Genomic DNA, 15,888 nt, shown 5'->3' with positions numbered 1-15,888 from the left:
GTGGGAAAGTACTAACAACTCATAAAAAGTGGAAATTCATTTATGATCTGGTGCCCCGACTCCGACCTATGGAATGACTTAGAATTGGATCACAGAGCGAGAATCGGTAGGCTTAAGTACCAGTGACCTAAAACAGAACAAAATGGGTGCTGGAGCCACACGTTGTGAGGTGTCGTTATCAGTTCCCGTCACCGCCACGGTGGCAGCACCAGCCACAACCGCCAGGCAAAGCGGTTCCATGGGTCCTTTCTAGGACAATCTTTCAAACTCGCTCAGCCAAACGCAGTACCACCAACTCGCTGAAACTTGCTACCCTGCGCCTGGGTTTTCTGACCAGCGAGTAGAAGCTAAGCGCATGCGCAAAGCCCCGTGCGGACCAATCGCAACGCAGCGCCGAGTGCTACGCCTGCGCAGTAGGACGCCTGTTGCAGTTCCCGGTCTCCCCTGGCTCTAGCAGGCCGGCTTCGCTGTCCAATGCCCGCCCGGAGCTGGGAGGAGGAGCCTGCGTGGTGTGCGTGTGAAGGGGGAGGGAGCGAGCGGGGCCCCACGGTGTTTGACCCGTCAGTCGGCGAGTGAAAAGAAAAGGAAGGAGGAGGTCTGGAGTAGCGGTTGCCGAAATGTTCCGGTGTGGAGGCCTTGCGGCGGGTGGTTTGAAGCAGAAGTTGGTGCCCTTGGTGCGGACAGAGTGCGTCCGAAGCCCGAGGCAGCGGAACCGGCTCCCAGGTGACTGACTGACCCATCCTGGCCAACCCCCCACCTCGACGGCCCAGGCCCTGGGCGCCATGGGCTCCTAAAGCCTCACAGCCCTCCCCTCCCCCTCGAAAAACTTAATACACTCAATGTCGCGTGAATTACAAATTGGCGGGATCCAGACCTTGAGTTTTGCAAGCGGAGGAATCCGCACAGTCGTGTGCACCTGACCTTCAAAAGATTTGAAGCCCGCTAGTGGGCTCGAGGCCTTTTCCTGGGAGGGATTGCGGTTCAGGGATGACCAAAAAACTGGCCACCTCATATTGTCCAAGGCCACCTCCCCGCCACCCCCACCCTGCCCTTTTAGAGCAATGAGGTCAAGTAGACTTTGTTATTTACGGGTTGTGAGACTTGAAACAGCACGTTTAATCCCTACACCTAAAGTTGTTTTTGTTTGTTTTTCATAAGTAAGTGTATTACCTGCTCTACTGACCAAACCGCAGATGAGCTCCGTAGATTCGAACGCCCCATGGAACTGAAATGGTGCGCTGCAAGTAAGGCATCAGTTTGGGTTGTGCACTAGACACCGGAGAGAACTGACCCAGAGTTAGAGATGCCTGGTCAGTGTAATTTTCGGTGGTCTTTAGTGCTTCAAAGAAACAGTCTACAGAATACATTGTATTTGCCCTCCACGTAGCTGTCTCATCAGCGTTTAGGGCTGGAAGGGATTTTGTAGTAAAGTTCAACCCATTCATTGTATAGATTAATAAACTGAGGGACAGAAAGGTGAAATTACTTGCCCAAGGTCACATAATTAATTTATAGGTCGAGCCAGCTTTCCAGTCTCTAGGCCCCTCTTGCTCTTGCAGTAACTCCACACTGCTTCCTAAAGTTTGACCTCAAAAAGTTAAGAATGAGTTTAGTTTTCTTCCTAGTAATTAAGCCCATTATGCATCAGATATCCATGAATTTATCTGATCATGGCTTGAGCCTCCCTATTTTTTAAATAATTATTTATTTAATTGTATTTATTCATTCATTTATTTTAATTTGACCAGAGAGAGATACAGAGAGAGAGAGAGAGAGAGAGAGGGAAGGTGAGAAAGCAAGCCACCAGGTCCGGTATTTGAATCGCAGTCGGCCATGTGGGAGTGTCCAGCGCCTTAACCACCATGCCACCTGTTGGTCCCCAAGCCTGCTTATTTTTTAATCTGAACAACCTCAAAGGGTTCATGATCCGCCTCCAGGAGGTGCTTTTATTTCTTTGTCAATAATCTTTAAATGACCAGCAGATGTTGACTTTCGTAATATCAGAAGTTATTCTTGAGGCCTTTACCATATGGAAACACCTTCTGGGTGCTTTAAAAATAAATGTGGGAAGTCTTTGCAGATATGTACTTGAATATTTTTTTTCCAGTTGCTGAGTCAAGAAAATATTGGGTTGTCAGAAAAGTCAGGACACACTTCTGCACAGAAAAACAGAACCATAGTCATGTCTTTTCCAACAACCCAGTATTTCCTGATAAGTGCCCTAGAATATATTACTCTCAAAACTTAGAAACCTCTGCCTTAGTTTTTAAACTAATGTCTTGCCGAAGGATGTGTTTTGTGTGGGTTTTGTGCATTGAAATGATGGTGCCCTGTGCAATATTTTCTTTTTTTTAGAGTTTTTGCCATACGGTGTGTGTCCTTCCCAAAGAGACAGAGAGAGACAGAAAGCGAGAAATCACTCCCCAAGGGGAATAGCCACACCACAGTCTCTTCTCCTCCATTCTCCTCTCAGGATCTTGGGCACACTTGCACATGCACCCCGCTTGAGTTTCAAGCCTTTGGTTCTAGGACTCAAACCTCTGTAGCCATGTGGGAGTCCAGCAACGTAACCATTACGCCATCTGCTGGTCCTACCCTGTGCAAATTGCGCAGAAATTTACACAGAAGTGTAGATAACCTGAAGATTTTAACCCACACTAATCTTTGGTCTTTCAGACTTCGTGGGCTTCCTTCTGTTTTAAGACCCACAACTTTTACCAGCATTCTGAAGTCTGACCAAACATTCTCATCAATTATGTATGCATTTGCAAAGTTAAATTGATCTATTAGACATTTGAAAGTTGTTGGCGTTATTACAACTACTAAAAAGTAGAGTCAGTTTTTTTCCATTGCGGGGCTTTGTTTGAAGGCAGTCTACTGTAGAATATAGCCTGACTTCCTGATGTATCCATTCATCACTTTATACACACCTATTCATTGTCCTTTGGCCGTGCACCAGAGTCTGGTGTCACCTGACTTTAAAAATGGGTGGGGGTAGGGTTACAATTTCAAAAAGAAACTGTACTGTCTCATTTTAGGAATTAGCTCTGTATTGTGGCTTGATGACTAATTGCTTTTAATCTGATTTCTTTTTTGTGTGGTAACTTCTATATGATTTGCAGAGGTAGGGAAGAGGCAATGTTTACTTATGTACAATTTGATGCTTTTACCTCTGTCTCCCAATTCTTGGCTAGGTTGTTAGCAAACATTAAACCTACCTTGATTCACATCTATCACCATTGTCAAGTTCATTTTTATTATAAGTTGCCTTTTGCCCTAAAACCATAATAGCTACGCTTTATTTAGTTAGTTAGTTAGTTATTTGGATAATCTGCCTCCTTCCAGAAATGACTGAAAATAACTAATAGTCACTATTCTGTGCCTGCATCCAACACTGAGGAACAGATGGGTTAGGTAAGAGATATTTTTTGTTCTATAATTTTTAAGCTTATTTATTCATTCTATAAGTGAGAGGGAGACAGAGACAGAGATACAGCACCCCTGACAGGGGCCCAATGCCATGATCCAGCCTCAGCCAGCCTGGACCCTGGGCACATGTGTGCCTGATGTACCCAGGGAGGTCCCTGGATGTGAGCTAGTAACCCTCCCGTGTAAGTCTGCTTTGCAGAGCGTCTCCTACTGCTGTGCCATCATCCAGGCCCCCTGTTCTGTAATATTTTATGTAGTCACCAAATATTGTGTTGCCCGTGTGATCAAACTGACCACAACTTCTTGATGTGAGGATCAAAAGTTTGGACATTTTTTCTATTTGGAATCATTCTCACTTCTTTAAAAAGGAAACTGAGGGGCCAGCAGGTGACGTAGTGCTTAAGGCACTGGACTCCCATGGCTAACTGTGGTTCAAGTCCTAGACTCCATGGCTTGAAACTCACATTGGGCATGTGTGCGAGCATGCCCAAAATCCCAAAAGGAGAAATGGAGAAGGGATTGCAGTGTGCCCACCCTCTGGGGGGTGATTTCTCACTTTCTCTCTCTCTGTCTCTCCAGCAAGTGCACATGCCCTATAGCAAACATCTCTCTAAATAAATAAACTAAAAAGGAAACTGAACTCCTTACAGACAAGAATTGTGGCTTCCTGAACACTGCCAAGTGATACTTTTTTTTTTTTTTAAAGCCCAGAGGATGAGTCTTCCCCCTTTCTTTCTGCTGAGATAAGGCTTTCCAAAAGAAAATCTTCAGCAAGTCAGCCTTTTCTGTAACAAGTTAATAAGTTAGACTTTCTAGAAAATTTCTAGCTTTTGAAGGGAGTTGTTCCTTCTTAACTTTCTTGTCTATCATGTTTTCAAAAGTTGCCTAGGTATAAGAATTGAGTGGTGGACTGACCTTAAGCCTTCTCCAGGATCTCCAGGAGACAGTCCTGGGGATCTGTATTTTAACAAGTCCCTTAATATAAATCATATAAGCAGGGAGGTTTGGGAAGGAGAGTTTTAGATGAGTAGGGACTCTTGCCCTTCTGTCGTACCGACCTAAGTATTAAAAAACCTTGAGTCTCGTGTGACTTGCGTCAAGCCCACTTTCTCATATTCAGGATAGCAGCAGCCATTTTCCCCTCTGAAACTATACACTAACTGAGGACAGGGACTATTATGTCCTGTTTGTGTACAGACTGTACAGGGTTCTGTAGAGTCTCTATCCCATGGAAAATTTTCAGTGACTGAACCCTAGTGCTGTGAAGGACTTAACTTTGCAGAATAGAATTCGATTTCTTTTTGAAATCTAAGTCATTTTTCTTTTTGTGCCTTTCATCAGAGTGGTTCACAACTGCTGTGGTTATTACTACTCTGATTCTTCTAATATTCCAGAAGAGTCGATGCAAAAACAAAGGCCGATAAAGTTAAATAGTTGTTGGATTCCTTATAAAGAGACATTGAGCTACAACGGACAGGCTTTCTAAGCTTATCCTGTTGTAGATTTTATCCACTTTGAAAAACTCAGCTTGACACTCAGGTAATAAGTCTCAAGAGCATGGAGACCTTTTAACCATTTGGGATTCCTAGGTGCCTCTGTTGTGTAGATGTTTCTGGAAAAGGCTTTCTTGGAATATGGGAAGCCAGGATGTTATGAAATCTATAGAAATGAACTTGCTGGTTTAGGTACTTTTGTAAAGCTTGTCTGCAGTTTTTAAGGTTGCTAATTTATTATTAACCAACCTGAAATAAGTGAGATCTGGCAAAACTCCCTTGCAAAGAATTCCTTAAGATATTCAGTCAGTATCAGTAGAAGGAGGAGGAGTTTCTGTTTTCTTCTTTTCTTCATTAATTCAACAAATAAATATTGTGCAGGCACCTACTGTGTGTCAGGTACCGTTACACAGAGCAAATTGGCTTACTGTTAATAGTGTGAGGAAGAAAGCTGTATATGTGTGATCTGACTGCAGAAAATCTGAAACAACAAACTGGTACAACACGAAAAGGCAAGGACTAAGTTAGCTTCTCCCACTCTAGTAAGACAAGTAAAAAAGTCTATTCCCTGTTTCTAATCTCTACAAGTAAAAAAGTAAGATGTGAAATTTCTGAAAATTTTGGAAAAGTCTGGAGAAAGGTATGGGAGTACTTTCATGGCTATAAGAAAATGGGAGGGGGAAATAAACATCCATACAGTACATACAGTACTTTTACAAAATGAACGTCTCTTAATAGGTGTGTCAAAAGTTGGTTTGTTAATGATAATAGCACGTTACATTTATTTTGAAGCCGTAGTTTAGATGTTAACCAATTTACTTTGAAAAAAATCAATTTTGAAATGTCTTCTTTCTTTTATATTTTAGCATATTGAGGCAAAGGCTCCTGAACTTTCCTGAGTCTACATTTTTAGTTTGATCAGTTTCAAAAACAGAATAAGCATATCAGTATTATAGTAAAACAAAGTTGTTTAGGATCTTCTAGAGGGATGAACAGCATTTTTGTTTAAATAAACACTTATTTTCAGTAAATGAATCTGGGTTTGTGTTGGGGACAAACTAAATTCGTCGAACTACATTTAGCCACGTGGAACTTTTCCTAGCCAGTTTCATTTTTTAAGCTCTAAGAGTTATCAGTTCCTACCTCTGATGCTTCATCATTTTTATAGATTTCTGAAAATCAGAAGGTTGCTCAGAGTGAGATAAGCTTCTCCCCACTTTCATGTTTCTATTTTCATTATTTGCCGTGATTTCCAAATACAAACCATTTTTATTTCATGGGGTGATGAAGGAGTCTAAAGCAGGTAAGAAATCAAAACAATAAAGAAAACTGCATTTCCTTTCCTGAGAGCATAAGTCCAAAGTCTTTTATCTATAATTCAGAAATCAAAATAGAACTATCAAGTGTTTGGAACTCATTTGCCAGTAAAACCTGACCTGAACTGGAGAGAGGCTATTTATAATCTTTACAAAAATTCCGCCTAGTGTGATTGGTCATAGAAATATTAATGAGTTTGACTGTGGGTTGCTGCCCCTTAGCTAGGTATCACTATGCACTATATATCTGAGAACAAACAGTTCTGAATTCCAAAGTCTGCAAGGTCCCAAGGATTTCAGAGAAGAAAATACAGACCTACATTGGGGTAATTTTTTTGCCCCTGTGTGCCTTGACATTATGAAAGCAAGGAATAAGTTCCCTATTTCTAATCTCTACAGGTATATGTGGAATTACTACCAGTACCCATTTTGTTTGTCTTTAAAGCCCATTCAGGATAGAAACATACAGACAAGTGTGGTCCCCTGCCCTCACAGCAGCAGCATCATCACCTGGGAAATTGTTAGAGATGCAATTTTTTTCAATTAAACTTTATTTGTCATTATTATTGTTAGTACTTTTTACTTTGCTATAGGGCACATGTGCTCACAAGAGAGAGACGGAGAGAGAGAGGGAGTGAGAAAGCAAGCCTCCAAGTCCATGGCTTGAGCTGCATTTGGCCATGCGGGAGTCCAGTGCCTTAGCCATCATGCTACCTGCTGGCCCCAAGAAATGCAAATTATTGAGCCCCATCCCTGATTTACTGAATGAGAAACTCTGGGGGTGGGGAGTCTTGGCCAACTGCAAATCCTCCAGGAGATTCTGATACGGGCTCAAGTTGGAGAATTACTGCTCTCTCTCAGGGTCTGCAAACTATAGCCGCAGGCCCAAACTAGTAACTAAGTGGTTTTCACATATTTTTAATGACTGGGAAAAAAGAGACTATTTTGTGACACATAACATTTTTTTAAAAAGTCAAACTTTAATGTCTGTAAATAAAGTTTTATTCGAACACAGGTTCATTCATTTACGTATTGTTCGTGGCTGCTTTTATGTAGCAGAATTGAGTAGTTGCATCAGCTGCTGAATGACCCACAAAGCTGAAGATATTTACTATCTGGTCCTTTACAGAAAAAAAAATGCTGCTGTAGGTTGACAGTCAACACACATAAGGAATAATCACAGCCAAGAAAGAGATCAGTGGAACTTAGATTTCCACATGCAAGTGTTGTGATGGTTAGATCATCACATAGCTCTACATAGTTTGATAGCAAAATAACATTTGTATTATTTGCGGGGAGTAAAAGCCAAGTAATTGGTGGACAGTTTCAATTTGGTCATTCTAAAAAAGATTTCATAGTCCAGAATTCTTCAGTTCTTTGGGAGAGTCACATTCATCTGGATTTTTTTATTTGCTTCTGAGCTTTAACATTTCTATCTTCCAGGATACATAATCTTTCACACAAGACTGAACTGTATCCTGGTGTCCTGGTTAGATTTTGTTGCAAAGTTTTTTTTTTTGTTTTTTTTTTGGAGAGGTTTTTGCTATAGGGCGCGTGCGCTTGCCAGACAGAGAGAGAGAGACAGAAAGCGAGAAATCACCCCCCCAAGGGGGGATGCCCACACCGTAGTCCTCTCTCCTCCATTCTCCTCTCGGGATCTTGGGCACTCACGCACACGCGCCCAGCGTGAGTTTAAGCCATGTGGTCCGGGACTCGAACTGCGGTCGGCTACATGGGAGTCCAGCGACATAGCCATTACGCTAACTGCTGGTCCCCATTGTTGTTTGTTTGTTTGTTTTTAAACAGGATTTCACTGTGTTATGATCCTCCTGCCTCAGCTTCCCAAGTAACTGGGACTACAGATACACACCACCATGCCCAGCTTTTAGGGTCATCTGTGAATCAAACCTCATCCTCCCATATGGCTTCAGCCTGGGAAGCAGAGCATCTCACCAGTGTGCCCCACTGCAGCTGGTCAGAGGATTTTATTTTGTGCAGGGTTTGAGCCATTTAGATTATTCCTTAAATAGTTGTTGTAGTGCTCGTTTTGGCAGCACATATACTAAAATTGGAACGATACAGAGAAGATTAGCATGGCCCCTGCGCAAGGATGACATGCAAATTCGTGAAGCGTTCCATATTTTTAATAAAGTTGTTTAACTATAAAAAAAAAATAAATAGTTGTTGTAATGTCCCAGGTAGCCCCTGGTTAACTTTTTTTTCCTGGTTAACTTTTATTTATTTTTTTGAGAGGTTTTTGCTATAGGGCGCAGAGAGAGACATAGAGACAGAAATCAAGAAATCACCCCCCAGGGGGGATGGCCACGCCACAATCCCTTCTCCTCCATTCTCCTCTCAGGATCTTGGGCACGTACGCACACGCGCCCCGCATGAGTTTAAGCCACCAGGTCTGGGACTCGAACTGCAGTCGACTACATGGGAGTCCAGCGACATAGCCATTATGCCAACTGCTGGTCTCCCTGTTAACTTTTGTATCTATTCAGTCACCTGTGTGTTACTTCATTTACAGTGAAGATGGAAGGAAGATTTATTTGATGAGCTGTTCATATGTAGTTTATGATCCTTTCTGGAAGCTGTAAATCTCCTTACTAGGCAGCATTAACTTGTACCCTTACATACTCCAACAACTTAAGAGTGTGCACTGAGATATCTGTAGTATTTATGTGTACAGTTTTGATTGTATTTCTCTTGGCCATTTAACTGTGAACACCATACAGACCAGTGGGCAGTTAAATCTGTACTTGTATAATGCATTGACGTTTAATCATAAATATGTATTAACTATTGTATTTTTGTATGTGTGTGTGTCTTGATAAATTATGTTCCTTAGGCAACTTGTTCCAGCGATGGCATGTTCCTCTAGAACTCCAGATGACAAGACAAATGGCTAGCTCTGGTGCATCAGGGGGCAAAATCGATAATTCTGTATTAGTCCTTTTTGTGGGCTTATCAACAATAGGAGCTGGTGCATATGTAAGTAGAAAAGCAGCTTATGTAAAGCTGCTGCTAAACAGCTCCCATTAATAGACTCAGTACGACTCTGCTTTAAAACTTTTGCAACTAATTCCCTTTTCTCCTTCTGGAAAAATTTCTAGAAAGCCTTTTTAAAGTGTCTATTGTCTAATATTCTATGGGAGCCAATTTGGGAATGACTGGAATTTAGTCTCATGTTGATTGATCACTGCTCGTTTCATTTGTCTTTTTCCCCTTGACTTGAAAGCTACTGTGTTTCCTTAGTTTTGATTAACTTACAAAATTGTACCTGTTCTCTTAGCCGTGATACACTAACCTATGAATATAGTCAGAATTTATTGCAGCTCCTTAGCATAATACTTGATTTTGACCTATTTGTCAAATATCTTATTTTTCCTCAACTTGAGATTGACATTAAAACAAACAGCCTTTAGTCAAAAATAATAAGCATTTCTAAAAGGAAAACGTCACCTAAAAGGTGAATCTCACCCAAAGACTAAATTATAGAAGCAGGCCTAGTATCTCCAGTTTTACAATGGAGTTTGTGTGTGGTGAGAGATACAGTGTTTAACTGCTATGTAGTATTAGCGCAATTATATCTCCTTAAATGAACTCTGATCAGCTTAGCAGGTCACAGAGGAATTATTCTGTGGATGTGTTTTTTTCTTTCCTTTTTTTAATTTAAACTTGGCAAGGTTTACTGTGACTAAGCAGATCAGTCTAAAGTTGGATCCTGGAAGGTTGAGTGAACCAACTTAGCTAACACCTAGTACCACTCACAATTGAAGAAAGCTCTTTCACTTATTAAGAGCAAATGGTCGAGAGCCATTATCATTTTAGTTCTTCTGCACTGGTAAGACAGCAAACTTATCTTTGTTGTTTAGTCAGTAGGTTAAAAAAAAGGTGGGGACATTGGGCCAGCAGATGACGTGGAGGTTTAAGGTGGCTAGATCCCACATGACTGACTCCACAGTTTGAGTCCCAGACCCAGTAGCATGAAAAACACGCCAGGCGTGTGTGCATGCATGCCCAAAATCCTGAGGGGAGAATGGAAGAGGAGGGATTGCAGTGTAGCCATCCTCCCTGGAGGGTGCTTTCTCACTTTCTCTCTCTCTCTCTCTCTGTCTCTCTCTGTCTCTCTCTCTCTCTCAATATAGTGCACACAACTTAAAGAAAAAAAAAAACACCTGAAAATCATTTAAAGTTATGTATCTCCTTGTACCCTGACCTGATTCCCAAATGCACAAGAAAAGTAGATAGCTCTTGCCACTGTGAGTCAAATCAAAGTAAGAAATAGGTGAGCTCTGTCTGGTAACACACTCTGATAAGGTAAATGTTTTCCTCCAATCCTGGAGCAGCATTTTGTTCTTTGTTCTTTTTTCACACAGGGTAACCAAAAATGCTTCCATGCCTTTGGATTGAATATTGCTTCATGAATACTCAGTGCTCTTTCTATTTCCTTTTGTCTCTTTCTTGGCTTTATCTTTACCTACAGTTGTGCAGTGTCATCACCTAGGATCACCTTCTAGATCACTAGCGTCTACAGGTGCATCTGGGAAAGATGGCAGCAACCTAGTGTACTTCTTAATTGTAGGAGCGACAGTCACTGGGGCAGGAGTTTATTATGTAAGATACTGAATACTAAAATATATTTGGGGGTAGGGTGGGTGAGACACTAATGACAACTTGATCCATTAGAGTACAATAAAATATTCATAGCACGTGCTTTCTCTAGGTCTTTATTAAAGGGACATTGTCAGTCACTAGAAAGCCCTCCGATCTCATTCTTTAAACTGTTGAAGCCCTGACAGATACATCTAAAGTCATACATTTAATGATCATTTCAAATCCTCATGATCAACCCTGTCTTTGAAATTTTTGCCAGTTTTCTAATTATTTTTATGTTTAATTATATTGTGCTTTAGTGCTGCATATTTAACAAGACAGTCTCAAAGATTAAATGTTTAATCAGCATATAAAGGTAACGTGAACATTGTCCATTTCGAATCATTTTAGGTAATCTGTAATTTTTGTGTTTTGTGAAAAGCAATCTGACTTCTGTGAAAAGGCATTTTATTGAATGCCTTTGAGGAGTTCCCCCCAAAAAAAGCACATACATTGCAGTATTGTCCTCATCCACACACAGCCCGTATTGCAAAATACATTTATTTGGCAGTGTCCCTTTTTTAATCTCTAGTTTGATCAAACTAGTGGCTCAAGTGGTACAAGCTAACACATTCATGTACATTGCTTTCTTAAATGCCTCTCATTCATAATTCAAATACTGTCCTCTGAGTTGTCACTTTTCCATTTCACATCTCTTTCAAGTTTTCCCATTGGTTCCATCCCATTCATTCAAAACTAGATTTCAGGGGTGTCCACTATATTCGTAACAATTTAAACCTGTTAAACTTCTGGTTTGTGTTGCTGTACCAGAGTTGGATGCTCCACAGAGTTGACCATGCAAATTCTCTCGATGCCAAGCCATGAGACAGGGCTGGTCACTGTTGCTTTATCCTGTTTAGAAATATCCAGGCAGCACAGGTTCCTGTCACGTCTTTCAGTTAAATGCCCTATTATCCTCTGTGTTTATCCAACACTGGTAATAATAAAGCTACTATATTATAGTGGTTCCAGGTTAAATGATAAGCTTTTGTCTACTTATGGTTGCTATTAAACCATTTTGTGTAGTTTTGTTTCAGTTTTTTGTTTGTTTGTTTGTTTTTATTTATTCCATGAAAGAGAGATAAGAGCCCCCAACAGGGTCTTCTTGCCATGATCCACCCACGGTCTTAGTCAGCCCAGATCATGGGCATGTGTGTGTGTCCAGTATGCATAGGGAGGTCCTGGGGCAGGGACCCAGGACCTTCCTGTATGTACTGAGCTTTTGGGTCATCGGGAAAGTCACGACACATTGTTCTATGCAAAAATCCATCACGACTTTTCTGATGATCCAAAATATTCCCACTGTGCCACCACCTGGCCTTGCTGTAGGTTTTAGTCATCGAAAACGACCTGAGAAAGCTTAGATTTTTTTTTCTCTAAAATTGGTAGTAGTCCCAAGAGAACTGTTAAGTTAAAATCAGCGTTCAGATTTCATGAGATATGGCTGGCAGTTATTTAGTGTTTGTATTAGTTTCTCAGGCTGCCATACCAGCATTCTCAGACTGCATGGCTTACACAACAGTTTATTCTTTTATAGTTCTGAAGGCTAGAAGGCCAAGATCAAGGTCAGACTGGGTTCAGTTTCTGATAAAGGCTGTCTTCCTGGCTTGCAGACAGCTGCCTTCTTTCTGTGTCCTCATGTAGTTTGGAGAAGTGAGCAGGAGGGAGCCAGGTCTATTGTGCCTGCCTCTTACAGAGGCAGGAGCCTTGTCAGATTAGGGTCCCACCCTTATGACTTAATTTCATCTTTATCACCTCCCCAAAATCCCATCTCTAAATACTGTCAAATTGGGGATTAGGGCTTCAGCATATGGATTGTGGGGGGGCAGGGACACAAATATTCAGTCTAACAGTGTACCTTTGGGTCAGCTTATGGCATGGTGATTAAGGCCCTGGATCCCACCTGGCCAGTGGTGCAGCTCAAGTCCCAGAACCAGCAGTTTGAAAACACACTGAGTGTGCATATAATAGCCCAGAATCCCAAAGGGAGGGAGAGATGAAGAAGGGATTGTGGCATGGCCATGGCCAATGGGATAGGGGTTGCTTTCTTGCTTTCTCTCTCTCTCTTTCACACATGTGCCCTCTGGCAATTTTTTTTTTTAAAGACAATAATGAAGGTGTTCCTCCATACCTTTTTTCCTCTCATCAGAGGGAATTTTCTTAATGTAAGCATAAATACTATCTGAGTATTTCCTGTATTGGGAGCTTTTTACCTTCCCAGTCTACCCCATAAAAGGAAGGGAATAAACCAGTGGGTGTTGAAAAATTGTACCATGATCCACAGTAAGAGGTATATTTTATCTTGCAACTCATTATCTAACTGCAAATACAGAAAACTGAAACAACTTTAAGAAATTATAACTTACTAGGTATGCTATTCTCTAGTTATTTTCCATTCTTTATTTTTTAATGCTGGCTGTAACCTACCAAATAAGTCTTATAGTCCACTAATAGGTTACAACCGCAGTTTGAGAAACTCTGATGTGAACAGCACTTCTGCTGCTTAGATCATAAATATGAACTCCTGACTGGTGGTGAGAGTTTTTCCTACTCTTGCTGGTAACTTTCTCTAGGACCTTAGGCAGATCCCTCAATGGTCCAGTTATTTGTCAGTGAGCAGAGCCAGAGTGGCTTTAGAATGTTAATGAGGCTTAGTATTTGGGCCATGTTTTGTCTGAGTACCCTGCAGAACCTGGACCGTTGGGGCAGGGTGGTGGCAGCAGTAAAGGTGATGCTCTGTGAGGGTGACCCATAGAGACAGGGTCTGTATTCATGCCTGGAGACTTCCCTAAGTACACCAGGCTCACACGTGACCGTGATCTAGGGCTAGCTGAGGCTGGGAATAGATTGTAGCATCAAGACTCTCTTGGGGATGATGTCTTTCTCCTGTACATGCTCATGGAAGAAAGAAAGAAATTTTTTTTGAAGTTTTTGCCATAGGGCATGTGTGCACACTGGAGACAGAGACAGAGAGAGGGAAAATGAGAAATTACTGCCTACGAGAATGTCCGCTCCACAATCCCTTCTCCATTCTCCCCTTGAGATTTTGAGCATTGTATGCCCATGCATCCAGCATGGTTTTCAAACCACTGGGTCTGGAGCTTAAACCATGGTCAGAGATATGGGAGTCTAGCATTTTAACTACCATGCCACCTGCTGACCCAATATATATATATTTTTTTTTTCCCCAAAAGTCTAGGCTATTTACCAGAAAGGTGTACGTTACAGCTTCCTACCCAGAACCATATAGATTGATTTTGCAGCTAGCATCCAGCATAGTCCAAACCCCCTTTCTGTACTTGATACAAGGTTTAGCTCTTCCTCGAACTTTATTTTTCTAATATAAACTGTTTTTCTTCTTTAACCGTACCTTCAGGATTAAATAGAAGTAGAGTTCTTTACAGAGAGCATAAGAAAATCTGAAACTGAAACAATTTTTAAAATTATTGCTAGAGCATGTTTGTTCTTACCAGGGAGAGAGAAAGAGAAAGCACCCCCAGTGGGGCATGGTCACACCACAGTCTTTCTACGTCCATTTCTTTATCCCATTAGAATTTGGGACACACACATATTTTTCAAGCTGTCAAGACCAGGATTTGAGCCATAGGATCTGGTTCTCAATGCACAGTGCTTAACCATTGCCCGTAGGGCCTGCCCCAAACTAGAACATTTGTATTTACTTGTATGTATTCTTCCTACACCAAGTGTGTGCACATCCGGCATTTTTAAAAATTTCCTAAGAAAATGACTTTGCTTTAGTGGATTTAACATAGAGGCACTAACCTCATGTAGACAAAAGCTTCTCATTTAATCGTGGGCTAATATTACTTATAGTCTGAGCTAGCTATATGATAAAATAAATGTTCTCTCTGTTTGGGTCTGCAGGCCTACAAGACTATAAAAGATGACCAAAAAAGATACAATGAACGAATATCTGGGTTAGGATTGACACCAGAAGAGAAACAGAAAATGGCAACATCATCTGGTGAGTACTCCCTTCTCACTATGATTTGAGACTCATGAAGGGAAAATTATAAACAGTTTAGGCACTCTGATTTACAGATAGTTTCTAGAAACAATGACGATACGAGATTATAAGCTTTCAGAAACTATAATACTACCCCAGAACTGGGAGCAGTTTGTTTAGAGGTTGAGTTTGAGAATAAAAATAGTGACAATTATAATTGGTTGTTTTCCTTTATATTAGACTCTGAAAAGGCAAACTTGAAAACTGTTGAAAAAGAGATGAAAGCTATCTTTTCCATGGGGAAATTCTTTTGCTTTATTTCACTCACCTTTTGAACCATTGGAGTTTCAAGTTGTTAAAGATATATTTGTTATCCTAAGTCACATAGCCTTAACCTTCACTTCCATCCCACATGATCCCATTGATTTTTCAGAAAGGAATGTTTTAATCCTGAAATAAACCCCACAACTCTGGGAGGGTGATATACATTGCTTCCTTCAGTAAAACCTCCTTATTCTTAAACATTCTATAATAATCTCCAGTTGATCTGAATATTGCCCTTTATTGCTAACAAAAGGTGAAACCAAACTGGATATTTCCCTGGTAGTTGCTAGGAAATTAATGGGAAGGACAGAGGCCTTTTAATATATACTTTCTAATATAGTTTAGAAATAACTAAATATTTAAGCACGGTGCTAGTTCTAGTACAGACCTAATGAATAAATGACATTGGCCAAATCATACGCCTTGTTTTTTTGTTTTGTTTGTTTTTGGTGCTTTTCACTTGTGAAAAGAAAGGGATACTTGCTTTTCTTCTCCCACCAGGACGCTTCAAAGTTGGTTAAGATTATAGTGCCGTTACAGAGTTTTGCTAGCTTTCATGTAAGGGATCAAGATAAGTGTGAGGTGGTTTTTAAAAAAATAGTGGCCAAGAGTTATTTGAAACTTGGAGAAAATTCACCCTGTCTGGTCTATCACAGCTTCAGAAGGAGAGCCAGTTCCTCAAGTCAGGGTACCCAGTCAT

The 15,888-nt window shown here is 41.0% G+C and overlaps 1 protein-coding gene and 1 non-coding gene across 2 annotated transcripts in view; both read left to right on the top strand.

Moving 5' to 3' along the window:
* Positions 1-517: 517 nt before the first annotated feature.
* Positions 518-15,888, top strand: part of AIFM1 (apoptosis inducing factor mitochondria associated 1) — a gene marked incomplete in the record, with an annotated part of 45,894 nt that continues 30,523 nt past the window's right edge. The window contains 4 exon segments of the mRNA XM_027767237.1: positions 518-723; positions 10,728-10,858; positions 14,783-14,882; positions 15,845-15,888. Of these exon segments, the coding sequence (XP_027623038.1) occupies positions 618-723; positions 10,728-10,858; positions 14,783-14,882; positions 15,845-15,888 (381 nt within the window).
* On the top strand, positions 8,277-8,383 carry LOC114005596 (U6 spliceosomal RNA). Its single transcript, XR_003547430.1, has one exon. It is a non-coding gene; the product is annotated as a U6 spliceosomal RNA (small nuclear RNA).

Source organism: Tupaia chinensis, unplaced genomic scaffold, assembly GCF_000334495.1.
Source record: "Tupaia chinensis unplaced genomic scaffold, TupChi_1.0 Scaffold144058_2, whole genome shotgun sequence".
Classification (NCBI taxonomy): domain Eukaryota; kingdom Metazoa; phylum Chordata; class Mammalia; order Scandentia; family Tupaiidae; genus Tupaia; species Tupaia belangeri.
Note: the sequence above shows the minus strand (reverse complement) of the source record. Positions and strands in the feature narration are given on the sequence as shown.